We start from the raw sequence: 20,862 nt of genomic DNA on the forward strand, positions 1-20,862 counted from the left end.
TGCGTCCTATAGCCGGGCCCCCTGACTGCTTCTTATTTAGCTCCTTCCCGACCCATGACATGTCGGCACATAATGGAGTGGGGGGGGTGATGTTTCGAGCGGGCTCACGCGCTGAGCCCGGCCGATACACTGCAGATGTCAGCTATGTTTTACAGCTGACACGTTGCTCTAATGGCCAGGATGGCTGCTCCTGGCCGCTTAACTAGTTAAATTCCGTGGTCAATAGCGAGCGCTGCATTTATAGGGGTTTTTCCATGAAGGACATTTATGACAAATCCACAAGATGTGGATCTGTCATAAATGTTAGATAGATGCAGGTCCCACCTCTGGGACCTGCACCTATCTCTAGAATGGGGCCCCCTAATTCCCGTTCTAGCTTTGTATGCTCTCCCAGCCACTTAATGATTACAGAAGCAGTGTAGCATTCGAGCTACACTGTTTCCGTAACTACTATTCAGTTCTACAGGAGTTACAGAAACAGCATAGCACAGTGAGTTATGCTGTTTCTGTGACTCATCCATGTACTTCAGTGTATTGTACCAGCGATCTAACGATTGCTGGTTCAAGTCCCCTAGGGAACTAATAAAATATGTAAAAAAAAAAGTTAGGTACATTTTCAGGAGTGTAAAAAAAATAAAGCATTAAAAGTTTAAAAAAAAATACCTTTTTCCATTTTTCCCCAAACATAATGTAAAAATTTCCGAACTATTGCAATATACCATTATTTAACTCGCACAATGAACGGCGCTAAAATAATATTTAAAACACCAGAATCGTTGTTTTTTGGTCACCTTAGTGCTAACAAAAATGAAATAAAAAGTGATCAAAAGATCTAATGTACCAAAAAATGGTGTCAATAAAAGTGCAGCTCGTCCCGCAAAAAATATGCCCTGACACCGCTCAATCGATGAAAAAATATAAAAGTTAAGGTTCTCAGAATGTGGTGAAACAGAACAATTATTTTTTTTAACAAATAGATTTTACTTTGTAAAAGTAGTAAAATATGAAATAATTTTTGTCCATTTTCTGTTGTCTAAAACCTGGGTGCGTCTTATAGTCAGGTGCGTCTTATAGTCAGGTGCGTCTTATAGACAGGTGCGTCTTATAGTCCGAAAAATATTGTATAGATAAGCTTTGGTCGGCACCCGGACCCCCACCGATCAAAACTTCTGACATGTCACTCTAAAATTTCAGAAGTTTGCTGAAACTAAAGTTACTGCTTAATCAAAGAGAATTTCTGCAAATGCAATCAGTGGCTGTACATATGTGGTCATTCTGCATTTACGTGTCTGATATTATATATTTTTCCCGAAGTTTGGAGAATTATAATTTTAGGATTTGCTTGAGACCATAATGCTAATTGCACAATATGATCACTGTGACATGGCTGAGCTTGTGCTGTGTACACTGGGGGCTGAGATATCTCATTATAATTAGAGGGCAGAATTTCAATTAAAGCGAACACCTCTATTATAAAGCTGGTAGCAGAAAACACCGGATCATACCATTGACACTAGGTGATAGAGACAGCTCATCTCCTCCTCCCATAACACTCCCATGCCTATAACACTCTCAGATAAAATAGGTAAAAAAAATCCTTCTCTTGACTAACTCTTTACAAAATATAATACATAAATACAACAATATATAAATTACAATTTGAATAAAATAAAAACATCCAAGGAGTAGGGTTGCACGATGCATCAAAATATCGATACTATTTCAATGCCGTGCACCCTCAAATGGTTCAATATCGTTAATTCATGTATTTCGATACTAAGCTATGTGGCCGCACAGCTAAGTATAGTAACACATGAATGTTGTTAAAGCGGGGTTGCGGCTGTGTAATACAGCCATTGCCCCGCTCCTGACAAGTGTGCGCGTGCATTCATCATGAGGTAATGTGACCAGCGCTGCACTAATGAGCGCCGGCACTGAAGACAGAACATGGCGGGCGCACTATAAAACACCCTCATGTTCGCTGTTTTACAGCATCACGTCATGCTGACCGCGTACGCACACTTGTTGTCAGGAGCGGGGCAATGGCAGTATTACACAGCCGCAGCCCCGCTCTAACGATCTAATAGATGTGCTACAATACTAAGCTTAGTATCCAAATACATGAATGAATGGTATTGAACCATGAGGGTGCACGGCATCGAAATAGTCTATAGATATATGCCAGTATGTTAAAGTTTAAAAATGTAAAAATGTAAAAAAAAATTATGTTACATAAAAAAAATTCACACATTTTTTTACAATAAACATTAAAATAAAAGTCTCAATACATAAAATATACACATATTCGGTATCGTCGTGACCATATTAACACATTTTTATAGGGTAATTTATGATGTGTGCGCTGTTAAATTTTTTTAATAAAAACTGCTTTCTTTCACTTATTAATGTGAGGCATTATGAATTTTGAACCTCCATGTTCCTCACATTGAGGGTATGTGCACTCGTAGTGACCAAAAACGTCTGAAAATACGGAGCTGTTTTCAAGGGAAAACAGCCCCTGATTTTCAGATGTTTTTTGAGCAACTCGCGTTTTTCGCTGCGTTTTCGCAGCGTTTTTTACGTCCGTTTTCATTGGAGTTTATGAGAAAACGGCTCCAAAAATGTCCAAAGAAGTGTCCTGCACTTCTTTGACGAGGCAGTCATTTTACACGTCGTCGTTTGACAGCTGTCAAACGACGACGCGTAAATTACAGGTCGTCGGCACAGTACGTCGGCAAACCCATTCAAATGAATGGGCAGATGTTTGCCGACGTATTGGAGCCTTATTTTCAAGCGTAAATCGAGGCATAATACGCCTCGTTTACACCTGAAAATAGGTTGTGTGAACCCAGCCTAATAGTAATTAATTCATCACACCACGTGCCTCACATCAGAAAATAGACTAACTTTTTTATTATTATTATTGTTGACAAAGTATCGTTTTGGTATCGAGTATCGCAATACTACACGAGATATCGGTATTGAAGTGAAAATTCTGCCAACATGACAACCCTACTAAGGAGTACTTTAGCTAGTTGTAAGACAATTAAAATAAGGAAAAACAACAAATGTTTGTGAGTAAAACATGTTCTAAAAAATGCCAAAAAGATATACAAATGACTGCACTCCACAGGTTGTGTGTCGTATTGTAGCTCAACCCTATTCACTTCAATGAAGTTGAGCTGCAATACCAGACTCAACCTATTGACAGGTGTGGTGCTGTTTCTAGAATAAAGCAGATGTGTTTTTCAAACCGCGTACAACCTCTTTAAGCTAAATAATAAGTAAGATGAAATAATTCAGTAGATGAAGAGAAACCTAGAGAATGAAAATAGCAGACACAGCATAAAATTATATGTCTTAACTGAAATTGATCGTCACCAAAGACTCCAGTCCGAGGAACAATTTTCCACATTTATAAATATGGACATGATGCATCGCATCAAACAAAATAATGAGATAGTGACAGGAGAAATACTATTTAAATAGAATGGACAAATCTGTGACAGAATAATTTAGTTATCAAGTGCAGGCTAATAAATAAAAATACATTCTTCAAGGAATGTCTGATGAGCAAAGGATGAGAATATTTAAAGGAAAAACAGATTGTATATGGGAAACTGATAAAAAAAAAGGGGTTGCCCAATCTTTTAGAGCACATGGAGATCGTAGAGGAGGGTCCACTGCTTCAGAGCCCCCTCTCTGAGCCGGAGCAGAGAACTGCCGCAAAGTGGGTCCCACTCTTGTGAACTCAGTCCGGTATTACATGGTTGTCCATTCATTTTAATGAGCGCCATGTAATGAGCGCCTAGACTGAGCTTCAACTAGAAATCATAGCCAATCATCAGGGTTTACAAAACCTAGACCGACAACGACTAGGTAATCTCCAGGGATAATTTAATCTAGAAAGAGATTATCAGAGGGTCAATCACTTTAATAATACAATATGTCCGTTTTTAAAGTGTTCTTTAGACACCGTAAAAAAACGTAAATCAATCAGAATGAGAGTCTAGAAGTAGAACTCCCAACAGAACAATTTCCAGTACCGACATTTTCTTGCAATTGGTGTTGGTTAGAGTTGCCTGGCCCCTACCAATCTGATGGCGGATTGACATGCAATTAAATGTAATCATGGGAAAAGTCCTTTAAGGCTGATTTCAGACGGGCCACCTGATCCCCGATTTACCTGCTGCCACATTCTGGCGGAGATTTAATGCAGGGATGGCCACCAATGTACACAACCCCCTCCATTTTGGTCTATGGGAGTTATAGAAACAGCAGATCCAGCTTTACATAGTATTCATGTTTATGGGGCTGTGGACTACATCAAGGGCTTACCATTGGATCCCAGGAGCTTCACGTTATGCCTCTTGGCCACATTGAATAAGCATCATATGCAAAATGAAACACGTTAAAATTCAACAAAAATGTTGTATCTTTTTTATGCTAAAATTAAACCCTTCCTTCGCTTTGTTTTAGTCAAGTCACTACATATATAGTAGGTATTAGATTATGCAGTTGGTCATAAGGGAAGCGTTCTATATTTGTTCTCTTGGTGGTTTTCAGTACCGAGTATTATGCTTGACTTGTTTAGGAAAATAGAGCGGAATCTAATTTGACAGAAAAAAAAACTGGATTAGAACAAGTCAGTTGAAATGACTCAATGGAAATCATGGTCAAATCATGAATATTACATTATCAAAAGGCAGTAAAATACAGTTAGACATAGATATTGTTAGCAGGTAAAGCACTTAATAATATCATTAAAATTGATTGAAACTGGTCTTAATCAGCAATCACCGGGTTATATGTTATTAATAATAAAAAATGCTGAATAAATCTTCAATTTTGATCAAACTGCAAATTTAATTATGTATAAAAAATGACAAAATATGCAAATATTAACACATGAATCTTTCCAAAGCTCTAACTACAATTTAACTCTCAGACACATGTCTCTGTATTCTTAAAATGTTTGGGGAAAGGGATTTTACGTATTCATTCATCCTACTAAATTTGTATATCTAACAGGGCTCCAAGTACAGAAGTCCTATATTTAACAGGGCTTTATTGCAGCTGAAGCCTGAGCTGGCCATTACAACTGAGCAGCACTGACGTGAGCCACATGGAAGCCGCATAGGAAATACAGGAATTGCCAATTGCAGTTGTTTGGCAGTCGTAGTATTTCCTATGCTATCTAATTTGTGGCTCATGCCAGTACTAGGCTTTAGCCAAGGCTTAGTAGAGGACAGTTGGGAATCTCTGCAATGATGGCATACATGTAATTGAAACTTTTTTTTTGAAATGTTGTAGTACATGGCAGTGGCATCCTAAGTCAATGTCTAACCTTAAATTATATTTTAATTTGTTTTTATTTTTAAATCTAAGTAGGTTCAAAATTCTGTGCTAATTTCTTATTATATCTTTATAGTGGTCAAAGCTTTGTTTTTTCCTGATACACTGCATTGAAAGCGTTTTCCCATAATCCTTATTTATCACCTATCCATAGGATAGCTGATAACTATCTGATCGGTGGAGGTCCAACCACTGGAACCGCCACCGATGACGAGAATGCCTGCCGTTCCTAAGAGCCCCATAGGAATGGAGCACGTGCTCGACTACCACTCCATTCATTTCTTTGAAGCTCCCAGGAATGGCTTGCTAAGCCCATTCTCATGATCGGTGGGGCTCCCAGCGATCGGACGCTCACCGATCAGATATTTATCACCTATCCCATGGATAGGTGATAAATATTGATTATGGGAAAACCCCTTTAAGTACTCTGCATAGACAAACTGTACATTTAATAGAAACTATCCTGGCTACTTGCAGTAGTCCACCAGAGGGGGCTTATGAGCTAACTCCATACTGTTATATGTTGAACTCAATGATAATACAGTATGCACTAAGCTCCCTCTAGTGGTGGCTGCAGATGATTTAAATCATAACATCGGGTAAAATGATAAAAGTCTGGCTTACTGCATACTGTTATAGTATCAAATTCAATGTATAAATAGTATGCAGTAACTTCCCCCTAGTGGTGGTAGCAGGCTACCAGAGTGTTATCATTTAACTCTATGTTGGGGATCTGGTACTCTGTATTAGAAAAATAGAGTTCTGATCACTGTAAATATAAATTAAGAACATGGTCAGCACAAAGTGTTGAACCTATTTACAGTAAATAAAAAAAAGACAAAAAAAGAAATTGTGTTCAAGGATCAACATTATTTTTTTTTTTTTTTAAATATATGTGGTATATAGTCCGCAGATGATCTGGTCTTAGTTCTGTTCCTTTTCTAAGCAGCAGTGGTGCTAATGCCATAAATACTAATCAGAGCAACCTAATAGGATTTAATTTTCCTTCTCGTCTTGCACTGAACTACGATAAACTCCACCATGTAATTTTACAGAATGGTAAATGAAAGTATAATACCTGTTAACAGAACAAAACGAATTACTTCATAATTATTGTATATCACAATAGCAATTTTATGTTCCAAAAATTTCAGCTGTACAATATAATAGACATTTTAGTAAACATATTACTTTTATAGACCTTACCTAATATTAACGCCAATGGGTAATTTTCGGGAAATTTAATGTATGTGGGTTTTTAACTTTTGCCATTGGGTATGCCTTCCTTTTTATTCTTCACCCAATGTTCAATGTGCTTAATATTTCTAACTTAGCTTCAACATGGAAGGTATTTTATTGCTTTTGACCTTGGTAGGTGACTTTAAGGAAGATGCTGTATTACACAAGCTAATACATTAACAAGGTTTAATACAGCAAACCTTTGCTTGCATTACTATTCGCAGTATACCTCACAGTCGCAACAGTCTAATGTAGCAATTTGTCATTATAAAATAAAATAATTACTCTGCTAAGTTCTTCTCCAAGATGTTTATTGCTGAAGGTGCTCTGGGTATGCAGATATCCATTGTACTTGAACTGTGTAATAGACCTTTTTATATTCGTGATCTAAAATGGAATAAACAACTACTACATAACTTTTCCTATCATGTTTCTAGTTGCACTATTGTGATGCCTAGGAAGAATTTTAATTTTGGAGATCAACAAAAACTAGATTATCAATGATAAACATATTTTTATCTAAAATTTAAGAAAACCATCAATAAATTAGTAAATCTGTGAAACATTTTCTTCTGTCGAGCTGATAAACAATATTTTCAACTGTTTCTTAAATATACCTGTTTAAAGAGGACCTGTTACCTGCCCAAAAGCTGCAGCTGACATCTTCGTTAGATTGCCAGCGCCTCACAGATTCTGCAGTTTTTTTCATTTTACTAGCCCCCACCGTTCTCGAGATATCGGTGCAGTTAGTTTTGGTGCCCGATATGCACATTAGGTATTTCATTATCAAGTGGGCAGTCATCACGCTCACTTGCCAAGGGGTAACCCCCCACTTGACAGTCAAAGGCCTCGTTTGCATATTGGGCAACAAAACTAACGCAACGATATCTCAGGAATAGTGGGGGCTAGAAGAAAAAAATTAATAGTGCCAGAATCTGTGAAGCGCCGGCAATTTAACTGAAATGATAGTTGCAATTTTTTGGGCCGGTGACAGGTCCTCTTTAAAGGGGTTGTCCACTACCGGACAACTGATGACTTATCCACCGGATAGGTCATTAGTATATGATCGGTGCGGGTCCGACACCCGGACCCCGCACCGATCAACCGATCAGCTGCTCCGGCTGCCTGCGGGCACCAAATGTCATTGCACAGTATGCAGTGTACGAAGCCGGAAGCAGGCAGCTCCGTAACATAGCATAGCGGGCGTGTTGCAGAACTGCAGCTCGGCCGCTATTCCGTGACCATAGCCAAGTGATTGGTGCGGGGTCTGGGTGTTGGACCCACAATGATTCGATTTATACACCCATATATATATCCCCTGAGGATGTAGTCAGAAAACAAGATATAAATATATCCACAGACAAAAACAATTAAGTATCTAGAACAAATCCAAAACACAAATATTCCAAAATAATACTTGTTGAATAATCTTTATTGGCCCAACATTTTGGACAAAACACCCCCCCCCCTACAAATATGTACAAAATATACAAAACGGTAAAACACATATAATTAAAAACAGCCTCAGGTGAAAAAAAAGCCAGCATGACCCTATGTAGATGGTTGTAAAACAACTAAATATTGTATATCAACAGTATGTCTACCAGTGATCAAATACCTAGAATCAGACCCTGCTAAGGGAAACCACAGATCTAATCTAACAAAAGTGCAATAGTGCATGCAATACAAAAAAATTACAAAGGTTAATCACCTGTGGTTGGCATGATGGCAGATGGAGATGTTTGTACACCTGAGGAGACACCTGTTATGCAACACGATAAGACAGACACAGGTCACGGCAGACTGATCCCAAGGTAGAGTCGGGAAATATTCCAGGTCAACTCTAAAATTGCAAGCAGACACCTTCATTAGTAGCCAGGATCCAAATAACCTTGTTGTTAAGCAAGATGTGGCAAGTCTGACCAGGTGTACATAAATAGAAGTGATCAGTCACAGTCTACACAGTCAAGCACAGCGGCTGGCCTCCTCCTATAAAATGAATGTGTCCTGTGTAGTGCATCCATAGGATTAAACATAGTGCCACGTAACACCAGGTATTCAGTTAGCAACAAGATTATATGGCATAGAACATTTGCAAGGTCAATGCTAAGTCAATGCTTGGAGAAATGCCCCATGCATCTAATTAGTATCCCATTGCCCCCAGTCTCCCCATGCATTTCATTAGTATCCCCAATGACTCTTTGTTTTTAATTGAATCACTAATGGAATTTAGACTTATTAATGGCAGAAGGACCTATCTCCTGTACTAGTGTATATAATATATGTACCTGAGCACAGAAAACAGATTTTCCAGCCCACCAGGGTCTAAGAATTATGGGAGGGAGAACATTTTGTGTACGCAGCATAATGAGTTCTGCTATAGAAAAGATGGATAATACAACAAATAAAAAAATTAGGTCCTGTCAAAAACAATTTAGAATTGCCCACACCTTTTGTTTTCCATTGTCACTGTGTTACTATATCATGCAGTGTTCTACATACTATCAATATCATATGCTAAACCAGTTATAGCGGATACACTGCATTAGTATAATTCTGTGTTACGATATACAGTACATATATTTTATTATCATTTTACAGCACCAGCTGAGAGAGGGAAAATGAAGAACATATTTTGGAAAATAAGAACATTTTTAGGGCCCCCAAGCAGTGTGTCCTTTATGAGTGATGACTGACAAAGCTATAGAATCCTTCATTTGCATAAATTACATTGTGCTTCATTTAAATTTTAGATTAAGAACAGATAACCATCTGGTTCAGTATCCTTGTTTTTTTGTCCTTCATTTACCCCAAAGGTAATGGATGAAAGAAACATGTCATTGGATTTGTCACCAATAAATCTACAAACAGGCTTTCTGTACAAAATACATTCTCTGTAATAGTCGTTGCTGTAGCTGTGACTGGTTTGGTAAAATAGCTTATTATTATGCTAATTTATGACTTTCTAAAATATAGAAAATGTTCGTTAGATTAGGCTTTGTTCACACTAGCATTGTTTCTCGTTTAGGTCTTTTCCGTCAGCGGTAGAGATGACCGAAAATCAAAACGGAAAGCATCACTTCCGTTTGGATTACCATTGATTTCAATGGTAATTATTTTGTTTCAGTTGGATTCAGTTTTCCTCCGTTCCGCTAGATTTCCGTTTTCTTTTACGGAAGCAAAAGTGTAGTCTGCAGTACTTTTGCTTCTGTGAAAAAAATGAAAACCTAGCGGAAGGTAGGCAAACTGAATCCAACTAAAGCAAAAGAATTACTATTGAAATTAATGGTGATTCAAAGAGATCAGTTTGGATTTTTGGTCATCTCTTTCTCTGACGGAAAATACCTAAATGGGAGGCAATGCTAGTGTGAACATAGCCTAAGGTAAATTTTGAGTAAGCAGGAGCAATGATCTTTTAATTTATTTTGTATTTGCTTTATTGATGTGTTGTAATACATATTAAAACAAAAATAAAACTTCCAAGAAAATTTTATTTTTTCTAAGCAGGAATGTCAGAAGGTAATACGAAGACAATTCCTTTTTAAAAAGAAGCTGCTGTGGGCTGACACTTCTAATGCATAGCTGTCCATGTAAGGGGAGCATAATAGGGCATATGTAATGGAATTGTCACCATATGACAACCTTATTATGGCTCTACTCACAATAGAATCAGGTGTTCTCTTTATAATGGAGCCATAACAGCTTTGCAAATAAATACTGACCCTGTTGACTTAAAATAAGTCTGTCAGGTTTTTGTCAGGGTTACGCAGGAGCTTTTTTTTCCCGCTGTCAAAAATACCAGAGACTCTACAGACTGTAAGTAGAAGAAAAACGCCAGTGCGAATATTAGGAAAAGGAGCATAACCAATCTTTATTTTCTCATTTAAATTTTTCGAAACTGAAGGAAATTCCTCTTAAATCATCATACCAGTTGAGTTCTAAAATGTTAATTTAAGCTACTATCCCATGGGGATGTTTACCTCCAAAATATTTTTTTTCTCTGTGCCGGCTGCTTTTTACCTCTGCTCCATAATGGCACAGCTGTAAATTAAATTTTAGGCATTCAAACACAACTGTCTCACTAGTGACTAAAGGCCTATTACACTGGCCAAAATGCAGCAAGTGCCGATCAACGAAACAGCTTGTTGATCGGCGGTCGCTTGCTCCTGTCACAAGGAGCCATGTATGGGGACGAGCAGTCGTTACTCCGATTGCTCATCCCCATACGTTATTATAATGTCGGCAGCGCGTCTCCCTGTTTACACAGGGAGATGTGCTGCCGACAACAATAGTATTTAACTTTTTTTAAACTATACGATCAGCAGATGAACGAGCGTTTGTTCATTCATCTGCTGATCGCTGCCCTTTTTACACAGGGCAATTATCGGCAACGGGCGTTCTATGAACGATCGTTTGCCCGATAATTGCCCAGTGTAAAACCCCCTTAAGGCTGCAGCTCTGTGTTCTCTGATAGGCTTTCATATGTAAGCAGAAGCCCATCACAAGTTCAACAGATAGTCAGTGTATGTGGAGATGATTTCCTTCAAACCAAGGCTAGAATAATAAAAGACTAGAAAGGATGTTGATCAGATGACTGCCATACATATACTGAGCCAAACAAGCCTCAGCAATGGAGAGTTGAGAGCCCCCCTTTTTATACATTATGAATTTTTGGGGAATTTAATATAAGTGAACAAAGTTATTTTTGGAATATCAATTAAATTAGGCATCCACAGTGGTTAAAAAAAATATATATTTGTTTTAGATTTTTTTTGTCCAAATTTGTTATACTGTATATATGATCCCTGATTGTAAAAAGGTTTGAGGATTTCTTATTGCATACAAATCTACTGTATATAACAGCTCCAGAGTTATTGGTAAGTAATGCATTGCAGGGAAGCAATCATGAAAACGGAAGAGAATAGGATATGTTCTATTTTTCAACGGACCCTTCACATGGTCCATTGAAACAACGGCTGTGTGAACGGCCCCATTGATATCCATGCGTCCATGTGTACGGCCGTTGTTTTAACGGCTGTCACATGGACGTATTCAACGTTCGTGTGAATAAGCCCTTATACCCATTGGTTACAGTGTCACAATTAGAGCCTCTAAATCTTTCACATTGCATGTTATTAAGAGTTATCAATATTTATTGGCGCCCTATATAAAATGTCACCGAGAAAACCTATTTGCAGAAATAACAATTTTACTTTGCAACATATATTACGCCCATATATTTTACTAGAAATTTATAAGTAAATGCTCCTTGTAAACAATATGTATTTTTATGGGCTTGTCTTTGGCAACTGTGCATCAATTGTTAACAGCGTATAAATAAAATGATTGATAAATATACAAAAGAATAATACATATATTATAATCATGCATCCCGGACAATGTAGGATTGCTGTATTACCATAAAGCAGGTGTGTTCCTGGAAGATGAGATGTGTATTCTTTTGAAATGCTAAGCCTTAAGATGTTTACTTATGAGAGTACAAATCATTTTAATAGACTTTCCTAGAGAATGGGGGAGGCATGAGTCTAAGCTACCATCTGTGTGTTCATAATTAGTTAATTAAATAGCGTATTATAAATGGCCATACATGTTTATGCGTTACAGTCATTTGCATTACAGTCCAATGAATGGCTGATTCTGTTTGTGTCTCCTGACGGCATGGCTGAGGTTTTTCTCTAATTCTCTTTAACAGGCACAACAACTAACAGATCTGGAGCAAAAATTAACAGTGGCAAAGAGAGAAATGGAAATAGCCTCGTTGGATAATGTAAGATCTTATTATGCAGGAAGCTAGTAAATATTTATAGCATATACTCATATTTCTTGTTGTTTCTTCAGGATTTTTATCCATCATCCAGCATGAAGAGTAGCTACAACTAGCATCTCTGATTCTGGAGGACCCAACTTGTCCATACATTACACAGACAGCCCATTGGTTTCAATGAGCACTGTGTAATACTTCATTTCACCTGCGGTGGCACTGCAGGGAAATCTAAACACTTTCTGCCCGATTCCCCCAAAGATCACAGCTGATCACTGGGTGTCCCAAAGCACACAGCCTATTTTAAAGTCCATCTCCAACAGTCATAAACTAGTAAATTATGTCTGATGACTACCTCAAAACCCTATTATATTCCTCAAGTTTTCTTTCAGAAGAATCTATTAGGGGGTATTTATCAATATGGTTGTAGTGTACATGAATTTATAACAATGAAGTAAATTTACTCCAATTTATGACAAATATGTGCACGGGCATAATACATTTGTTGCTACTCTGTAGGCATGTTAGATACTGTTCTCTTCCTTATGCCACCTCATGGCTGGCACACATTTACACCAATAGGTGCAAGTCTTCAGCAAATTAGTTGTATTTATTTCTCTTAGCCATAATACCTTTTTAAAAAAAAATAAAATGTGAAAAAGTTGTGGTAAGCATACAAAAAAGTCTATCTGAAAAAAGGAATAGAATGGCGCACATTCTGGGTATGTTTCTTTCCCAGATTAGGTGTGGATTATTTCGGCCCCTATATTGACAATCCCAACACTGCTATATTTTTAGACCATACAGATGCAGCCCCTGTCCATGCAACATAAAGTACTCTTTATCCTCAGGGAGTAATTTTTTTTAAGGGTGGAGCAGTGTTGAGGCGGACATAATTTTAGGTTATGGATGTTTCCATGTAAACTAAGGGTATGTTCACACGGCCTATTTACGGACGTAAATCGGGCGTTTTTGCCCCGAATTACGCCCGAAAATAGCGCCTCAATAGCGCTGACAAACATCTGCCCATTGAAAGCAATGGGCAGACGTTTGTCTGTTCACACGAGGCGTATATTTACGCGCCGCTGTCAAATGACGGCGCGTAAATAGACGCCCGCGTCAAAGAAGTGACCTGTCACTTCTTTGGCCGTAATTGGAGCCGTTATTCATTGACTCCAATGAATAGCAGCGCTAATTACGCCCGTAATGGACGCGGCGTTCAAGCGCCTGCACATGCCGGTACGGCTGAAATTACGGGGATGTTTTCAGGCTGAAACATCCCCGTAATTTCAGCCGTAACGGACGCTGTCGTGTGAACATACCCTAAGACAGCCTACGTCCGTCCTGTTGCATATGATTTTTTATGTTTTATTCATTCACTATACAGTGATCAAAATTCCTTTATCCGGCATTAATAATACATAATAGATGTTGCATTATCAGATATTCTGAAGTATAAGGTGGTCATAACAAAAGGGCAACGAACCTTCCGGAGGAATGCCCAAAATAAAATGTTTAAAATAAATTTAAAAAATATGGTACTATTCTACTTCTGGGGAAATTTTACATTATATTGCAGTTCTGTGTGCGAAACCAGAACTGGATTATTAGACCTTCTGAATTGTTGGATACCTGATCAAATTATTGTCACTGTATTTACTAATCATCTTCAAATAAAATTCACATTTTTTAATTATTTTTTGAAGACTAGAATTGGAAATTGTTAACATCAACCAACTGACCTTCAGATCTTATTTCCCCAGGAATCTCAACTAAAAGCTTTGAAAGAAACTGTACAACTCTGCCTAACTTCAGTTTTACACAATCAACCACCCGCTGTAAACATCATCTCATCAAAGCCAAGAGAGAGCCCAACGTCTTTGAGAGACGCTGTTGAGACGCCTACCACAGAGGTACGTATGATCTATTTCTATGAGCCGTGAAAATATACGTGACAAACTCTTCACCAATTGTCAACATATATTGTCTTAAGCTAGCATATCCTTTCCTAGTAGACAATAATACAAGCTTGTCACATTACTGATACATGACCTACATACTGGTAAATTAGAATTGAATATACAATATAATTAAAACCATATGTTATGATAAGGGACTGCGTGCTTTAGAAACCCCTATTATGGCCTTCTGAGTTAATAGAGTGGAGTTTGTTATTTGGGACCTCACTTAAACTGCTAGTGTGGAAAGTGGCGTCTGTGTCACCCAGAACAACAAATTGCACAGGCAGCCCATTGATATTATTAAGCAGCATGTAATGCCTCATTTCTCTTGTAGTGGTGCTGCAGAGAAATTAAACATTTGCTGCCTGATTCCCCTGCAGATTACAGGTGTGGGACACCTTGTGATCAGTCTATTTTTAGGGGCCTACTAATGAAAAATGATTGTCCAAAGTGGACAACCCCATTAACCCTTGGTTACAATTACATTGGTCCCATTTCCATGGAGAAGCATTAATAGTAGCATACTTCAATATTTACTACCAGTGCATTTTGGGAGTTGTGAGTAACTACCCTGGTGTTGAAAAAGGTCATATAGCAGGACGTAAACGTTGCAGCTGTTGACTGAATAAATCACATACTTTTTGGAACCATCGGAGTGCTGTGGGATTTATTTAGTTTATGTCTTATAATCCACGGATCTGGATTACCTGCTTGCACCCATCTCCGTGTTGGAATCTGTCGCAAAGTGCTTCTTATCTCTACCTATAGATAGGAAGGTAGATAGATAGATAGATAGATAGATAGATAGATAGATAGATAGATAGATAGATAGATAGATAGATAGATAGATAGATAGATAGATATTAAAATTGGTGAGGGATGGTCAGTACCCCATCTTTGTTTACAATCTTGATTGAGTCTTTTTGTTTTTCTGATTTAGTAAGCAGGAACCTTACATGAACTAGGAATGAAGTTACTCAATTCCTGCAGGCTCACAACATTTTACACTGCAGGTTATTCATTTATTCTTCTGCATGTATTTTTCTTACATATTGGCAGAAGAAGTCTCAGTGGTTATGCTTATGAATTCTGTCCCCTTTGATAAGCAACAATTAAACCATAAGGGACTAAAATTGACACTTTGCACATACATATTTCACCTACAAAGTATTACTGACGGGGCTTGAATATTTATTTTCATGTGAAATGCTTCATATAAATGGATTTTGCTTTGAGGCCCTCTGTATTTAAGGGTAATAGATAAATAATGTATTAAGTAGATTTATGTTTAGTTAATATTTTTGTTATGAAAAAATTCACTTAGAGCCCGATGAACATGAACAATCCTTTTCTTTGATGTTTATACCGCATAATAATCAGAACTTACTGCTATTTACCTATTAATATTTCATTCATTAAAGGGGTTTTCCAGCCCCTAAAAATGTATGGCCAATCCTCAGGATAGGCCATCAATGGCTGATGGGTCAGGTCCGACTCCCGGGACCCCCGCCGAGCAGCTGTCTTGAAGGGGGTGCAGCTCTCATGGGAGTGCTGCTTCCCCTTCGTTTCTTCTTGCTCACTGTGAATCGTCGACACATTTAGCGGCGATTCCCAGGTATTGCAGCCTTTTCTCCCATTCACTTCAATAGGAGAAGAAAGCTGCAATACCTGTGAATCACCGCCAAATGCGTGTCGACAATTCACAGAAATTCAAGTCAGCTGATCGGCGGGGGTCCCTGGAGTCAGACCCGACCCATCAGCTATTGATGCCCTATCCTGAGGATAGGCCATAAATTTTTAGGGACTGGAAAACCCATTTAATGAGTGAGAATCAAAGCTTCTTCATTTTGCAATGATCTCTAGACCATAGTTGTGAATTATTTTTATTATTACTAGCGTCTATTACTTTGCAAACAAAACATTACATGATTTATATAGATAAGAATTGTTAAGAAGAATAAAGAACAAAAAGTAAGCAATGCATTCGAAGGTGCAGGTCCACTTCATGTTCTTCTTGTTTCATCGTATTATTTATAAAATACACTGTTACAATCTGCGGGGGGGGGGGGGGTTAATGACAGCTTCCACAAGGGTGAAAACTCATGAAGGCTATCTTCCCTGATGTCTAGAGTATTTCAGATGTTAATGCCAGCTTCCCTCATGGTCTAGGGTAATTAAGGAGTTAATACCAACCTCCTCAGTGTTCTATGAGAATGGAGGGGTTAATGTTTGCTTTCCTGGTGGTTTAGTGCACTGGAAGCGCTAATATCAGCTTCCCTGATTATCCAGAGTAGTGAAGGGGTTAATGCTAGCTTCCTTGGTGGTCTATGATAGTGAAGGGGTTAACAAAAGGTTCCACAATGGTCTAAGGTAGTGAAAGGTTTAATGCCAGCTTCCCTGGTGGTCCAAGGTACTGAACAGGTGTTAATGTCAGCTTCCCTGATGGTCTAGGGTACCAAAATGGTTAACAAAGCTTCTCTGATGGTCTAGTATAGTGAAGGGTTAATAGGTGGATAGGTCAATATCAGCTTCTCTGGTGGTCTAGGGTACTGGAGGGGTTAATAACAGCTTTCCCAGTGGTTTAGTGGCTTGTAAAGGAGTTAATGTTATCTTCCCTGATCTAAAGTAGCTTTCCTAATAGTTTAGGGTTGTAAAGTGGTTAATGTCAGTATCATATGATAGTCTAGTGTAGTGAACGGGCTAATACCAGCTTCCTTCATGGTCTAGGGTAGGGAAGGGGTTACTGCCAGCCTCCCTGGTGGTCTATGTTACTGGATGGGTTAATGCCTCTCTGATGGTTTAGTGCAGTAAAGGGTTAATGTCAGCTTCCCTGGTGGTCTAGGGTAGTCAATGTGTAAATATCAGCTTCCCTGGTGGTCTAGGATACTGAAAGGGTTAATTTCAGCTGCCACGGTAGTCTAGAGTAGTCGATGTGTAAATATCAGCTTCCCGGGTGGTCTAGGATACTGAAAGCGAACAGATAAAAACAAGGGGACATATATACACAAAAACACCGAAAAAAGCCATACTTACAAATGGACACAGACAGGTCAGAAATGCTGATGAAGGAGAGTGAACAGGTGCATTTAAAGGACCAGTGTCACGAAAAAAATATTTTTTTGATCAATTTGCTTTTAGTGTTTTATTAAACATTTTTTTATTTATTTGTGTGTTTGTGTTTTACTTTTTTTTATTTTTTCACTTTTTCTTGTCCATGGGGGCTGCCATTTTTTTTCCATCTCTGTATGTGTCGATTAACGACACATACAGACATGGAATACGGCACATACAGTCCCATAGTGAATGCGAATGGGGCCCGTTCCATCCACTATGCTGTACGCCGTCTGTGTGGGAACGGCGCATGCGCCGCTCCCACACAGTCCAAATTGAACTGTGCGACGTCCGGCGCCATTTTCTTGTGGACCGGAAGTCGCGGCCGGACAGTAAGATTACTACTTCCGGTTGCGGCTTCCGGACTAGTGCACTTGGAGCGGAGGTAGAAGACGGAGCGGACGGACCGGAGGGAGCGGTGGCGGCAGGAGCAGGTAAGTTAGGTCTGTGTATGTACATGTTTTACTGTGTGTTTACTACTGTATGTTAACCTACTACACTGTGTGTTAGCTAAAAAAATGGCGACACACAGTGTAGGAGGCTTGACCGTTCAATCCCCTCGTTTCTCCCGGCACTAGCCAGGATAAAGGAGGGGGTTTCTGAGAGCTCACTAGAGCGAGTGAGTTTTCTCAAATTTTGCAGCATAAAGCAATGTGGTTGCTTTACCACATGCAATGCTGCAATTTTGAGAATTGCTCCATCTAGTGACCAGCGCTGGGAAATATTATAAATTAGAATCTAATTTATAATATTTCCTGACTCGTGAAAAAATTAAAAAAATTAGAACAATGTTTAATCACCTATACACTAACTTTTTAACTAAAAAAAAAATAAAAATTCTAGCGACACATTCCCTTTAAATAATAATAATAGCCACTCCCACTAGTCTTGAGGGGAGTGGCGTGTGGTGCATGGGATGTGTAGTAAAAAATAATAAATGGTGTATGTGCAAGTGATAATAATATAAGTGAAATATAGGGGGCAGTAATGAGTAAAGTGCCTAAATGAAAATAAATGAATAATGGGGTGCAAGAGTGTGAAACATGGAGGGATAGTGTGTAAGTCATGAGGCGCAGCGTGTATATCCAGGTAAAAGCCTATTTGTGACGCCTTGATAATGCATACAGTGGGCTACCCTGCTTGCTAAGCCAAACGACAACACACCATACTCTCCCAGCATCAAAGACCCGGCTGTGTCCAAAAGAAGCAAATAAAGTAAGCATGAAGAATACCTGGAGTATTAGTAATCATTTTGGCCAAAAGGATGCAAGCTCGCAATCCACGACAAGGATCTCCAGACTTGCGAGTCCCTAACTCCCTAACTGGAACTAAATGTTCCTGATACAAACCGAACAGAGAGAGTATGGTGTGTTGTTGTTTGGCTTAGCAAGCAGGGTAGCCCGCTCTATGCATTATCAAGGCGTCACAAATAGGCTTTTACCTGGCTATACACATTGCGCCTCATGACTTACACACTATCCCTCCATGTTTCACACACTTGCACCCCATTATTCATTTATTTTCATTTAGGCACTTTACTCATTACTGCCCCCTATATTTCACTTATATTATTATCACTTGCACATACACCATTTATTATTTTTTACTACACAGCCCATGCACCACACACCACTCCCCTCAAGACTAGAGGGAGTGGCTATTATTATTTAAATGCACCTGTTCACTCTCCTTCATCAGCGTTTCTGACCTGTCTGTGTCCATTTGTAAGTATGGCCTTTTTCAGTGGTTTTTTTTAGGATACTGAAAGGGTTAATGTCAGTTAATTTCTGCTAAATGGTTCCTTCTAAACTAGAGAAAAGACAACGGGTGAGATTTATAAGAAGTAGTGCAAGTTGCCCATATGAGCAAATTCGATTCCAACTCTCATTTTCCAGAGGTTTTTGGGGAATAAAAGCTGAAACCTGAATGATAAACTGATCTTCTTTTTCTTTGCACTTCTTTTGGTGAAACTCTTTCATTGTTCCAAATACAAGGAATATATAAAAAAAAAAATAAACAAAATGTACAGTATAATTTATGGGTAAGGAGGAGGTCTTGTGTCTTACTACCAAGAGGGATCATTGTATAATTTCTTGTCCACGTCTTCATCTGAATAAATCCCTGTTTTCGGTCCATGGCAATTTGATCTGTAGACATCATGATGGCACAATATAGGTAAGCAAACTGAATAGGAGACTGTCTGTACATGTAGCTTGTAGTAGAAAATAAGATGTGAACGTCTTGTGTTTCTACAAAGATCAAACAGAACAGGTTGTAAGATTTTCCAATCTGCGGTCAAGATATTGTGTATTAGACATCAGCATGTACTGGATGCGGCTTTGTCTTTTGAGCATAAATACAATAAAAAGAGTTGTTCTGTTTGATACAATTTGTATAATCTTTTTATTATATTACTCTATTTCTGATTGAGGCAAATAGAATTATCTGCTGCTACCCAAAGAGGATTATACATCTTTGTCCTTGCACTAAAGAAACAGACACGACAATAACTATATAATAGAACAACATAGATCAGACTGGCATATACCAAGTTTACTTTAGATGCATCATTCATATTACTGCGGATGTAGCCATCTTTATCTTGACTCTGATAACTTGCTGCAGCGTGATATCACACAACAAAAGCCATTGAAAGGTGATTGAAAGTCAAGTTAAAGTTGCTTGACACTGTGTATTTAATGCGATAAAAGTCCAGATAAAGATGGCTACATCTGTACAGGTGAGAAGACTATATGGATTCAATCCTTGAGCTTGAGCCACAACTGATTTACAGATTCTGGATTCTGATAGTTTATCCTCCAGTGGGACATTATTGGCTGCGACGGTCTCCTGGGGGTATGCGGACACGTCATTACTGCAGTTAGGCACACAAAGTGTACTGTGGCGCTGGAGCGGCAGCGGGTTTATCAGGTGAGTATAGATTATTTTAGGCCATTTTCTGCAGTTAGTACATTTTATAGAGATTTCGGAAAGCACCTGTAAGTTAACGCCAGCTGCCTTGATGGTCTAGAATTGCAAAAGAGGTTAATAGCAGTATTCCTGATGGTCTAGGGTAGTGAAGGGTATAATGTCAGCATTCCTGATTTGTCTCGAGAAGTAAAGGGGTTAATTACAGCTTCCCTAGTGGTTTAGGGTACCGAAGGGGTTAATGTTAGCTACTCTGATTTTCCAGAGTAGTGAAAGGATTAAAGCTACCTTTCCTGGTTGTATAAGGTAGTGGGTGGGTTAATGACAGCTTCTCCAATGGTTTAGGCTTATGAAGGGGTTAATGTAATTCTCCCTGATGGTCTAGGGTAGTGGAGGGGTCAATGCCAGCTTCCCTGATGGTTTAGGGTTGTAAAGGGGTAAACAAAGAATAATTCTGGGGCGGATGTACCGGCTGTGCAGTCAGTG

General features: G+C 38.7%; 1 protein-coding gene across 3 annotated transcripts in view; it reads left to right on the plus strand.

Annotated features, from left to right (window-relative positions):
* The window catches only part of LUZP2 (leucine zipper protein 2), a 374,406-nt gene that overhangs the window by 286,314 nt on the left and 67,230 nt on the right, over nt 1–20,862 (plus strand). For all 3 annotated transcript variants that reach the window (XM_075837712.1, XM_075837713.1, XM_075837715.1), the window contains 2 exons: nt 12,308–12,382; nt 14,140–14,289. In XM_075837712.1, the coding sequence (XP_075693827.1) occupies nt 12,308–12,382; nt 14,140–14,289 (225 nt within the window). The remainder of the gene's footprint in view (nt 1–12,307; nt 12,383–14,139; nt 14,290–20,862) is intronic.

Source organism: Rhinoderma darwinii, chromosome 9, assembly GCF_050947455.1.
Source record: "Rhinoderma darwinii isolate aRhiDar2 chromosome 9, aRhiDar2.hap1, whole genome shotgun sequence".
Classification (NCBI taxonomy): domain Eukaryota; kingdom Metazoa; phylum Chordata; class Amphibia; order Anura; family Rhinodermatidae; genus Rhinoderma; species Rhinoderma darwinii.